The sequence below is a fragment of the Cajanus cajan genome, chromosome 7 (assembly GCF_000230855.2).
Source record: "Cajanus cajan strain Asha chromosome 7, NIPB_CcT2T_4, whole genome shotgun sequence".
NCBI classification, from domain to species: Eukaryota; Viridiplantae; Streptophyta; class Magnoliopsida; order Fabales; family Fabaceae; genus Cajanus; species Cajanus cajan.
The window spans coordinates 58068599-58081041 of record NC_138523.1 but is presented as its reverse complement, the minus strand read 5'-3'; the positions used below and the strand labels follow the sequence as shown (position 1 = coordinate 58081041).

Below are 12443 nucleotides of genomic sequence, written 5' to 3'. Positions count from 1 at the left end.
AATGAAGTATCAAATCATTTTCAATTAATATAAAATTTTGTATATATGATCTAAGAGTAAAAAAAATTTAATCTAACGGTTGAATTTATAAAAATCACATTTAATATAAAGTTATTCAGTGGTGTAATACTTAGTAAAAGTTACACCAGTATCGTTTGAACCTTTTATATATGTGTGTGTATAAGAGAGAGAGAGAAAGGATTTACTTACTTTAAGAGTAAGTCTAGCTATATGTAATTACTTCACTCAATAACTTATATTTTACATCAAATTGATTCTCAACTTGTAAACTCGTAAGAATTTACTTATTATAAAAATAACATTAAAAAATATTAATTACATATATTCATACCATAATATACTTAATACAACAATATATAATTCAACATTTCAACTCCATAAAAAGGCAAAAGTAATAAACTAGAATAATAAAGTGTTATAGTACATTAATATTGAACAGGATTAAACTACATAAATGATCAAATTATATATAATTTCATAAAAGCATAGTTTCTAAAGTGAAATTATTTATAAAAGATTTTATTTCTTTAAATCATTTAAATCACTGTAAAATACTAACACTATAAAATTAATAAGAGTAAAATTCATATTTATTTTAAAGTAGTTAACTCGCTTCTTGACTCAAGAGTTTGTAAAAGGTTAACGAGTTTACTTAAAAAAGAGTTTACTTTAAAGTTAACTCGTTTTTACTAAGTAGGATCGTAAACTCAAAAAAGTTTACTAGTTAACCAGGGAGTTTTATAACCTTGATTCCACGCATTTATGCGTTCAGCAATATTGAACCGAAAGATGAAGATGGATTGGTTGATATTTTATCTTGGTCAATCAACTTAAAACACACATTCAAGATCTGTTAATCATTCGATCTTCATCCAACTATTTCCAAAATAGGTATAGAGTATAAGTGTTCTCAAGTGGCTGCTACCTTACACGTTACAACGCGGTTACACATCAATTTATAATAAAAGCGACAAATACCAGTAATAAATGCAATATACTGCAGCATAGACTACATACTAGTATTCTCATGAACTACAATGTCTCACATGACAAATGAACTGGAGAGGTTGAAGGAGAAGACAAACAAGGTTTAGGTGGAATTTGCAATAACTCAACTTTACTTTCTAACATTTCCACCACTTTACTTATGGCTGGTCGAGTTGAAGGGTACGTTTGTATACACCATAAGCCCACTATTGTCATCTTTCTCACCGTGTTGTCATCACTTTTATTTCTTATATTTTGTAAACCAAGTTCTTGATCTGATTCAAGACGATTGTAAATCCAATGAGGAAAATATATTTCACTCGACCGGTTTACTTCAGCTTTGATATTATTTTTCATTCCAACCATTTCTAAGATCATCATTCCATAGCTGTAAACATCTGACTTGTGTGATACTACACCGAAATTCCTCGAAAAAACTTCTGGCGCAATATAGCCCGCAGTTCCTCTAGCACCAAATATTGATACTGCACTTTCTTTTTCAAGTAATATTGCTAGTCCAAAATCTGAAATTTTTGGACAGAAATCCTCATCTAGTAATATGTTGTGAGGTTTTATGTCAAAATGCAAGATTCTAGTATTGCAACCTCTGTGTAAGTACTCTAATCCACGAGCAATGCCAATTGCAATATCATACAATATTTTGCAATGCAATTGGTGAGCAACTTGTGGCGGACTTTTCTCTTCATATATAAACTTGTCAAGAGATCCATTAGGCATAAACTCATATATTAGAGCTCGTTTAGAACCGTCCAAGCAGAATCCCAAAAGTCGAACAATGTTAACATGTGAAGTCCTGCTAATACTTGCAACTTCATTTATGAATTCTTCTCCGTTGCCATCTGATTTATTTAAAATCTTCACTGCAACAACACGACCATCATGCAGCTTCTTCCCTTTGTATACAGTACCGAATCCCCCTTGGCCTAATTTATTTCTGAAAGAGTCGGTCATTTTCTTAACCTCTGAATAATTGTACCTAGATGTTGGAAGGGGTCCATGTTCCTTCAGAAACCCCTCAATAATCCGATGGGTTGGATTCTCCCTCAGAAAGATCTTTCTCCTGAAGCAGGCCATAACCACCACCAGCACTACAACTCCAGCAATCACCAAGACCGAAGCTGGAGAATTTATTTATTTAATATAAAAGGAAAGAGTTTATCTGAAGTAATGACCGGTATATATGAATAAAAGTCACAAAATATGTTTCTAGGATCCTTATGTCTAATTAGCTGGACTAAATTTTGGATTTTTATAAAAAAAACCAATGTATTAAAAATCTGCATAGTACTAAATTTTGGATATTTATTAATTTGTCGACACTGATCGTTCGAAAACAAAATGTTAAATTTGAATTCGGGTGTATAGTGTTTTACCTGCTGCCACTAGGCCCACTACCAGCAACTTCTTTCCGGTTTTCCCTGCACAAGAAAACAAAGAAAAAAAATTAAATGCAAATATTTTAATCAAACCCTTTAATTTATGTCAAACATTTGCTAACGCAGCCTTTTGTATTTAGTATTTACCTTTTGATGGTTTAAGAATTACAGAAGACAGTGTGCCATAACTGTTGGTGTAGGGACAATTTGTAGATTCATGAAATAATTTTACTTGTGAAGATATCAGCAGTTAGGAATGTAAATGGATCTCTAGCGCTTTAATTGGAAGCGTACCTGTGTCACAGTAGAACTTTTGATTGTTGTCAAGCCGACATTGGCCTCCTCTGTGATTATAGCACTCATCACAATCATTAGATAATACTACTTCAAGAACCATCTCAGCAGTTACAAACGATAGAATGTCTTTGGTATTCGTCTCGTCTTTTGATGGTAACAGAAAAACTGAGCAGGATGAGAATAAGTTATGAGCCTCCTCATTATTTGGAGAGGGAAGGCTGTCATAATAAATATCATACTCATAGCCATGGCACGGGTATTTCAAATAATGTTTTGGTGGTTGGTTGATTTTGAGGCCCTGTTTGCATCGGAACAGGGTTACGTTATATTTTATATAAATAGAATACAAAGGAGAAGGAGAAGGAAGACTATAATTATTGTTCAAAGTGCGGCAAGTGTTTTGTTGTAAACTCCTATGAAAATCTTCATCCAAAATTGTAATGGCATTCTGCTGCACGACGCCATTAAGCTCTAAGTTTTTTCCATTTTTCTCCAGCTGGATCGTTATAATGGGTGAATGAGGATTATCACAATCATGTATCGGTAGCAAGCCACAGTGTGGTTGTTCTGCCTTGGTGAAAGGGTAATAGAAAGTCCCAAGACGGCCACAAGTAAAAGAGTGTGGACAATCTTGGTGCCCATTTCCATAACCAGCAGAGTGAATGAGTACAAGGTGAGAGAACAAGAGGAAACAGAACAAATCAACTGGAGCCATACCAAATTCCCAGTTATTTTGAGGAACAAGTAATGAACTCTCTCGACAACAACCGGGTTCACTATTAGTACGGTATAAGTTCTTAATCTTGCACAGCTACACCGCATTCACAATATATACATGTCATGTATCAACATCTAAAAGAACGCGTTTGATTCACAAGTTGACTTGGAAATGAGCTAGGGAAGACTTGGAGAATTTGTTGGAAAATGAGCATGTAAGACTTGGAGCAAGCAAGTGATATTTAAATGCTTGACTAAAGGCTTTGCACCAGAATAAACGTTTATTGGTACTGTTCTTCCTTGAACATGCTTCGTTTGTAATCTGTTAAGTAAATATACAACAATATTGACTACTTCAACCCATAGTTCGTAGCTTCTTTTCAAATAACATACATTGTCTACTCACCATACCGATACGAATAAATTGACGAAAATTTAAAATGACAAATCACACCCTTGGATTACATACATACAAAGTGGGTTGAAAATGCGTTTAAATTTTCCATAGTTACAAAATAATTTATGCTTTCATCTTGTACCAAGAAGCATTAATCATTACATTATCCTTCCAATTATTTCTAACGGACAATTTAACAAACAATTCCTAAATTTAGATGAATTGATATTTCTATCCACAGTAAAGATTTGAAGTTTCCAATCCCCAAGGGTTGAAATGGTCATTAAAATTTATATACAGGACTTTGGGGTGGAGGTAGCACGCAATGCTGCATACTTAATCAAGATGATACCCATTTTTGAGGTACATTAAGCAAACATAAAGTACTATACAAAAGAATCTACCTGGGACCAATCTTAACCATCCAAATCTAACAATCAACCAGAGATGAAGAATCTTCAGCCGCCCAAAAACCCATTCCAGGCCGTCTCTCAGCCTTAATTTGCTACTCAAACGCAATGGCCATTTTAGATGAATTCGTGGATATTACATATACATCTGTTGCTACTTTATAGTGAGATTCAATCAATTAATTTGCCTATAAAAATCGTGAATACAAAAATGTGAAAGATATTATAAAGAATACTGGAACAGGACCAATTTTGAGCCTATGACACCTTGATTCCACTTGGACGTTTTCCTTCCATAGCATCCTTCTTATCACGACAATCAGAACATAGAAAAGGACCTTGCCAGGGTTTGGAGCTGGTGGAGAAGATAGAACCTGCGTGGACAGAGATGCCCTCACTTGGAGCAAGATCAACTTGACATACAGCACAGACAAAAAGGCCAGATGTTGATTGCCCCGAGTTCAAGTTGTCATCATTTCCTAATCTGCAGGGCATACCAAGTATTAAATATTCATGAACCATAACTGTTTTAAAAGTATTTAAAGGAACAAGATAGAAACTTGTCTAAGTCTAACTCAATCAGAAACCCAGGAAAATGATTCCAGACAAGAACAAACTCATAACTACAGAACACATACTGAATTTGGCTCACATGGCATCCTAAGTTGGAATGAGTTAAAAGAGAATCAATCAAGAATTCTGTGACTTTGTTGGAGGCAACAGGATAAAATATAAGTGTTTTTACAGCCAAATGGTTTACGCAAAGCGTGAAGGTTCCTTCCAGGAATAGGGAGGAGTGTTCACTTACGACTCCACATATTGTTATCAGCTAAATTCCAGCACATTATAAAAGTAATTAGACTATAATGTACCGTAGCACTGAAAATAAAGATAAAATCTGTTAGTTTATTTGATCAGGAAAATACTCATTATTCGTTTTCTGTTTTCTAACATTCTTATTTCATTAAATTGATAATACTGTTTCGGTAAAATGCATGGAGAGGGATCAAATAAATACTAATGCTTCCAATAGTAATGTAAAGTGCATTAGCTTGATTCCCAAATTTCCCAGGAATTATAAATACCTTGTCTGTCTCCACTACTATTCAGAAATAAGCCTCCAAGCTAATCCTAAAAAGTAAAAACTTTCACAGCATATCGTTTACCAGTAATTAATATTCCCACCACTTAGTATAAATTACAACTAGTATGAGTTAGCCACCTCTTGTCGCTTGAGTTAATTTGCACAAATCATGTAACAAACTAACAATCCCCACTTCTATTGAAAAGAAGTCCTGAAGGGACAAATGGAGGTCCATGGAAGGAAAACAATATGCAGGGCACCTTCATGAGATTTTCCAATACTCGTCAATTAAATAATTTTCATATAGAAGATAATGACAGATTACCTTTCAGCAAGCATTGCTGATCCTTCTTCAAACAGTTCCTCAACTATATTTATAGCTGAAAGCTTTTTTGACAGCTTACTAGCAGACTCGCGGGACCTCTTCCGGAACAAAAGAAGATCTCTCAGCTTGTTCCGCTTTGGGGGAGGAGGTGTAGGAGGCAATTCATTATCAGGTGGGATTATGTCAACTACTATACAAGTGGTATCATCCTTTAACCCTCTCGTTCTTAGTGCTTCCTGAATAACAGTTGGAATATACATACGTGAGGAGAAATGCCAACTTTGCAACATGATGCTAATGTCAAATCACAAGCCATGTTGATTTGGCTAAATTACAGATGGCATTGTAGTGTACACTACCTTGACAACCTGCATTGCAGCAAGTTCAGCAGGCAAACCACGACAAGATTTTGCAGCCATTTCTGACGATAAAGCATCCCATATGCCATCAGAGGCAATTATAAGCCTCCCACCAGCCTTTGATAGCTATAATCCATGACAAAGTGTAAGATTTTTATCCTGAACAAAGACCTAGAATGATGCATAGGCATTCTGATCACTGACATAAAGAAGAAGAAATTATCTGGAAACAAATTATACCTTCACTTGTTTGACATATGGTATCGGAACTATGAATTCTCCAACATCCATGTCTCCTATTGACCTAGAAAGGCATAGACCCCCTGGCCAGCAACGAAGGGGACCAATCTGTAATGGTTCAGAACTAAACTTTAAAACAAGAATAAGCTAAATGGAATGTCCTTAAATTATATGCTGAAAAGGTAGAGGAGACAAATGGAAGATCTCTTCCTTTTGTTCCATTTAAGGATTAAAAGAATATAACCACAACAAAAATAGATGCTCACCTCAGCACCACCGGCAATGCTAAGCCTCCCAACTTCGCCTCCACTAGCAGTTACACGTTCCCTCCTGTGCATACAATGCAACTCATAACCAAGAGCATGCCAAAAAAGCTAAACAACTAGGCCTTATAGATAAAAACATACTCTTCAATATTCTCTTCAAGTCTGTGATCAACAGTTAAGGTGGTGACCGCATCACCCTGGGTATCTAGTATACAACGGGAATCTCCAACTGATGCAACAGTCACAGTCCACCTATCCACTATTACAAATGTGGCCGTAGTTCCAGAAGTTTCTCCTGGACAATACCAGTTGAGGACTCATAAAATCAGTAAAAAGAAGAAAAAGTAAATAAATTCCTCATCCCCTACGTTATTTTTATCACCAAAAAATACATAAATGCTAAAGCCCACACCTCTGCTCTGAAATTCTTTATCAGTCTTAACAAACCCGGCAACCAATGCTCTTGGTAAAGCTTGCAACCACTCATCTCGTCCATGCCCTTGAGGAAGGGCACCCAACACGTGATTTAACAAATGCTCCCTAGTAAAAATGGCAGCAGCATTTCCATTATGCCCATCAAAGATCTGTGAACCAGAAGAAACGAGTGACCATCTCATAGGATGATGTGCTTCCATCCAAAAGGACATTCATTTTAGCTCACAATTCAGGATTACAATCTGAAAGGGCTGTTGCCACACCCCAAGATTAAAAAAAATAAAGCAAAATTTCCATTAAAAACAAGTAGAACCAAGAATCAGCAATCTCCAAACTACTATTATTATCTATGCCATGCATTTCTAGAGGAGCAAATATGATCTGAAACAGAGAAGTTGAAAAATACCGCAAATACAGAAAAGGATGATGAAGAGTTCCCAGGCACACGCTGACAATCAGTCTTAATTAGAAAGTAATCCTCCCCTTTCTTGGACTGAGCTGCATGTCCAAACCTCACAGTAGGCTTCTCCATCTTCTCACTCTTCATCTCTCTCTTGAGCAATGCAGCAAGAGGCACAAGATCATGATGATGCCGTCTCCCTTCTCTAGAGGCCATGTCTTACCTCCACCAAAGGACCTTCACCTTCCTCTCTACCCAATTACTCAAATCCAAAAACCCCTCTTTCTCACAAGCATATTAGACCTCCAAACATAAAACAAGTAAACACTTCTTTGAATATGAAGAGAAGCTTTATCCCAACTTGATCTGCGATCATACAAAGATCAAGAATTACCCACTCATCTCCAACAACAACCAAATGAAACATATAAATCCAAAGTGCAGAAGCAACTTTTCACAATGCATTATGCAACTTTGTATGACCTAGTTTTGGCCTCTCTCTACTTAGCTTGATAAACGGAGAACATCAATTACTTTCTTTCTTTCTTTTTTTCAAGAAAAGGGCAAAACTTTATTTGAGTTCAAAATAGCCAAAAACAAATAACACAAATTCCGAGCAGGGGAAAAAACAAAGTATCTGAATTACCAGCAAGAATGTCTGGATGTACACCACGCGCAAAACCAGATGCAGATATGACTGCTACACCAAGCAAACTAGCACAGAAGAAGAAAAAAAGATGTCAAAACGCATACGAAACGCGTATAGATGATTAGGTATGAACTGTTAAACACATTAATCTAAGTCTAATCTTCCATTAAACAAATAGAAGTACCCAATTCACAGAGAGAGAGTGAGAGAGAGAGAGTTACGCATGTTAAAAAACATGAAAACAAAAAAGCATAAAAAAATGATAGGACCAACCCAAGTCAGCTCCAGAACAATTTTCCTCCACCAAAAACTGAAAAAAGATTTCAACTTTTTATACGTAGATTCCACCCCAGAAGCAAAAGGCAGATGCTGCTGGCGTGGTGGCACGGGATCAAGCTATAAAGCATGGAACGAAGAAAGTAGCTTTACGGACTTATAACACCCACATTCTGTTTCAGTTAAAAGTCGGTATCTTTAAACTTTTTTTTTTTTTTTTTTCTCTCTCTTTCCTTCTCCTAGAGGGAAAAAAAATAGCACCCCTTATTTCTACATTCCAAGAAAAACGAGTAAAATACAGTGGGGAGGTAGTGACAACTGGAGAAACATGTTGTAGCAGGCAAGTGTGAAAGTGAGATGGACATACAACCTAAGCAGGAGACCAATTTCCGTCACAAACGAAGTGAATGAGTTTGATTATCCATCTCGTTGGATTAAGACAATAACGAGGAAAATTGAGTCGAGGAAACAAACAAAAACTTTGCGAGAGTAAACAGATAAAAAAAAAACTGGGGTGGGGACCACAGGAAGTTGTGCGAAAGAAACAAACAGGTTGGGAGGTGAAATAAATAAAGAAATGTTATTATGTTATGTTAGTATGGGAATTGGTGAATGGAAAGAGACACGTGTTGGAGGGTTTGCATTTGTTTCTGGGATGGCAATGATGTCGACAACGATGCGTTGTTGTTTGTTCGGTTGAGAGAGAGAGTGCGATGCAGCTTTCCTTTGCTTTGCACACCTCACTGGACCACCCTACCCTCTTCTCAACCCAAATTAGTTAATTATTATAGTTTTTCTAGTAACATTATTTATTATTAAATCATTGTTGGATTAGCTGTATCGTGTATTTTTTCCACAAGTATTTCTCTCCTCCGTCGGCTTTTTTACTCAATGCGATCATTAGTTGTTTCAAAATATTTTATTATTTTAGTATCGTCAATTGGAGTGTCGTTTTAATGTGGTTAATAGGGTTATTATGTAAATAAATTATTTAAAGAGATTGTTTTAAAATATTTTATCATTTTGGTGTGATTAATGAAGTATTACTGGTTAACTTAATGTCATCTATGTCATGTGTTTTTTCTTTTAAAGTGACTCAAAAGGGGAATTGAAGTTACGTGTAACAAATATAAATAATAATTTATATGTGGTTTTAATGACACTTGTTCTAAATAATAATAAATAAGTGTTATTATCTTAAGTGAGGGTATAATTTTTTAAATAATGGATGGTTATTTTTAAGGAAGGACTAGATTTTATATTTTTTTTTTGTTAGTGTCATTATGTTTATTGGAGGAATTTTTTTTTAATGTTATTCAAGTATTTTTGCCTTCATTGAGATATCAATTTTTTTTTATATATAATTAAGTGTTATTGTTTCATTGGGGATCAATTTTTTTTAATATTCAAGTATCGTTGCTCTACCAAGGGATTAAACTTTTTTTTAATATTTAAGTGTTGTGATACAAATAAGTCTCACATCGATAAAATAAAACAAGAAATAACAACTTATATAGCACAAACATACTTCAATGATTGAGAGGCTTTTTGGGTGATGACCAAAAGTAAAACTGTGAGGGCTTAGGCCTAAAGCGAACAATATCTCATCATTGTAGAATATGCTTGTGTAATAACCACTAGTGGAAAATTAGGATACTACGTCACCCATTTTACGTCGGATATACAAACACCTGACGTAATAAAAACATGGTGGCATGTTTCGTAATTTTGTTAAATTATTTACGTCGGACCTCCAAGGGTCCGACGTAAATTTTAACATCTACGTCGGTTATGCATTGTGTCCGACGTAGATGTTAAAATTTACGTCGAACCCAATTAGGGCCGACGTAAATAACCCTCAAGCCCTCCTTAAAAGAAGGTGTGCGCGCACTAGCTAGATTTAAAAAATTTCATGGTTTCCTTCTCCCGCGCGTTGTGCACCTTCTTCTATTTTTCTTCCTCATCCCTCCGCCTCCTCATCTGCACATTCTTCTATTTTTCTTCTTCGGAGGGTTGCGTTGGTTTCTTCTTCGCGTGTTGATGGAAATGGCTTAACCATACATCCATCTGTTTTTCTATGAGGTAGCATCTTCTATCAAGTTTGTGTTTTCTAGGATGTTTTTTTTTGTAATAATGTTTGTGTTGCATTTCGAGTTTTTGAAGCTGGAGAAGGAAGTGACCAAGTCCGGGTTCGGAGAACCCACTCTTGGGTCTATCAAGCAAAACGGGGCGCTCTCCAAGCAGAACGGCCTGTTCTGCTTGCACTCGTTTTTCTTTTTTTTTTTTTTAAACTTTTATGACTTTTTTACGTCGGACCTTGGCATATTCGACGTAAATTTACGTCGGTTTTCGCACCCCGACGTAAATTTACGTCTCCCACTTCCACATCGGAAGTTTTTCTGACGTAAAAATCCCTAAAATAACCGACGTAAAATGTGTGTTGTGTACTAGTGAACTCTTATAAAATATCCTCCAAACAAATACCATAAAATAACCTCATCATCAAGTGACGTTGCTCCACTAAGAAATAATGATCATACTCAACACAAGAAACTAAAATCCAACTCAAAAACCAACATGCAACAACAAATCCAAAGCAATTCATCCCACTCTCCCTTACAAACCCAAACTTCCACCATACTTAGGGTTTAGGGTTTAGGGTTTAGGGTTCAATGATTGAAAGACCTTTTGAGTGATGACCAAAAGCAAAATTGTGAGGACTTAGGCCCAAAGCGGACAATATCTCATTATTGTGGAGTATGCTTGTGTAATAACCTTATAAAAAAACTCTCATAAAATATCCCCTCAAGCAAATACCATAAAAAAAACCCCATAATCAAGTGTCGTTGCTCCACTAAGAAATAATGATCATACTCAACACAAGAAACTCAAATCCAACTCAAAAAGCAACATGCAACAACAATCCAAAGCAATTCATCCCACTCTCCTTTACAAACCCAAACTTCCACCATACTTTTGGTTTTGCATTCACCAACATAGCCACAACTCTTTGAAATTTCACACAACATATAACACAAAAATATTTCCTTAACTAGCAAGTCACCTAAATTTTATAATTTCAACTTCTCTTACCTCATAGTAGCATGAAATCGAGGTAGAAGAAGAGAACTTGAAACTCCACAGTTCACTCAATTGATTTCAATAACTATCGACATAAATCCAACAACATTACACCAATAAGAATTGAGAAAGAAGGAGAAGAAGATTTTGAGTTGAAGGAAACTCTTATACTAGAACTTTTCTTTCCAAAATCCTCTCTCTAATATTTATGAGAACTTGAGTTTATGAATCTCTATTTTAAATACCAACATTATATAATCTTCCTTTAGGGGTCAACTTGATCCTCTATTGAGAGAAACCTCCAACACTATTAAAATTCTTAAAGAATTTTCAGATCTTAAAGTCTCTTAATATTAAACAATAGCTCAACTTAACAACACAAAATAAATAAAAGAATTATAACACTCTATAACTTATTCTATTACAATTTGATGCCTCATTCTTATAAAAAAAGTTGACATAATATATATATATATATATATATATATATATATATATAATAAAATATAAATATTTTAATTATTTTATGTTGTATTGGACATAAATCGAATCCAACACCATAATTTTTCTTACTCGTTTCTTATCAGCGGTGAAATATGGGTCGCTCTTTATTTTTTTGACGAATTGAGCAGTTGACCCCTAAAAGAGAAATATTAGGTACGTGTACTTTTGTGTATCATATTCATTTTATGCAAACAAGCTTTTAATAAACAACAACCATCATTGCTTGACAACCATGCCAATATGCCATTGCTATACAACTGTCATTATTATTCAATCACCGAATTTATTCTTTTATATATATATATATATATATATATATATATATATATATATTCTCAATCATTTTTCAAGATTTTTTTTTGGTTAAAATTCGTAAATCTAACTTAGAGATGATTGATGTCCAAGAGCCATGCATACTACTTTGTTACCATAATTAAGCCCAACATATTTTAAAATACTAGTACATGGTTTAGGTTGAAACTTCGCGAGCCAGATTTCATACACAGCAAGATTTTATTCCTATTTTTTTTCCACAATGAAATAAATGTGTCGCTATTATTGTCGTTCATTTTATACTATGAGTATACCAACATTAGTT

The 12443-nt window shown here is 34.9% G+C and overlaps 2 protein-coding genes across 4 annotated transcripts; both read right to left on the bottom strand.

The window, feature by feature from the left end:
• Positions 1-870: 870 nt before the first annotated feature.
• LOC109813142 (LEAF RUST 10 DISEASE-RESISTANCE LOCUS RECEPTOR-LIKE PROTEIN KINASE-like 2.4) lies at positions 871-3862 on the bottom strand. Its single transcript, XM_020377273.3, has 3 exons — positions 2700-3862; positions 2403-2447; positions 871-2147 (listed from the first exon to the last, which is right to left on the bottom strand). Exons 1-3 carry the CDS (start codon positions 3415-3417, stop codon positions 1054-1056), a joined length of 1857 nt encoding a protein of 618 aa, XP_020232862.3. The 5' UTR covers positions 3418-3862; the 3' UTR covers positions 871-1053.
• Positions 3863-4145: 283 nt separating this feature from the next.
• On the bottom strand, positions 4146-8651 carry LOC109808133 (putative protein phosphatase 2C 15). 3 transcript variants are annotated; one of them, XM_083060283.1, is made up of 10 exons: positions 8631-8651; positions 7982-8049; positions 7342-7701; positions 6913-7084; positions 6642-6795; positions 6501-6564; positions 6235-6342; positions 5995-6120; positions 5636-5871; positions 4146-4710 (listed from the first exon to the last, which is right to left on the bottom strand). In XM_083060283.1, the coding sequence occupies exons 3-10, from the start codon at positions 7549-7551 to the stop codon at positions 4485-4487; spliced, it is 1296 nt and encodes a 431-aa protein (XP_082916409.1). In that variant the 5' UTR covers positions 7552-7701; positions 7982-8049; positions 8631-8651; the 3' UTR covers positions 4146-4484. The 3 variants fall into 3 exon arrangements, with proteins under 3 accessions (XP_082916409.1, XP_020226587.2, XP_020226604.2); XM_020370998.3 differs by lacking the exon at positions 8631-8651 and adding an exon at positions 8258-8614; XM_020371015.3 differs by lacking the exons at positions 7982-8049; positions 8631-8651 and having other exon boundaries at positions 6913-7186; positions 7342-7483.
• Positions 8652-12443: the final 3792 nt, after the last annotated feature.

Coding starts and splice junctions, on each gene's coding strand:
- LOC109813142 (XM_020377273.3), bottom strand. CDS start 3,417: ATGGCTCCAGTTGATTTGTTCTGTTTCCTCTTGTTCTCTCACCTTGTA. Junction 2,448..2,699: donor AAAGTTCTACTGTGACACAG/GTACGCTTCCAA, acceptor TTTCTTGTGCAG/GGAAAACCGGAAAGAAGTTG. Junction 2,148..2,402: donor AGTGGGCCTAGTGGCAGCAG/GTAAAACACTAT, acceptor TAAATTCTCCAG/CTTCGGTCTTGGTGATTGCT.
- LOC109808133 (XM_083060283.1), bottom strand. CDS start 7,551: ATGGCCTCTAGAGAAGGGAGACGGCATCATCATGATCTTGTGCCTCTT. Junction 6,796..6,912: donor TAAAGAATTTCAGAGCAGAG/GTGTGGGCTTTA, acceptor GGTATTGTCCAG/GAGAAACTTCTGGAACTACG. Junction 6,343..6,500: donor GCATTGCCGGTGGTGCTGAG/GTGAGCATCTAT, acceptor GAACCATTACAG/ATTGGTCCCCTTCGTTGCTG.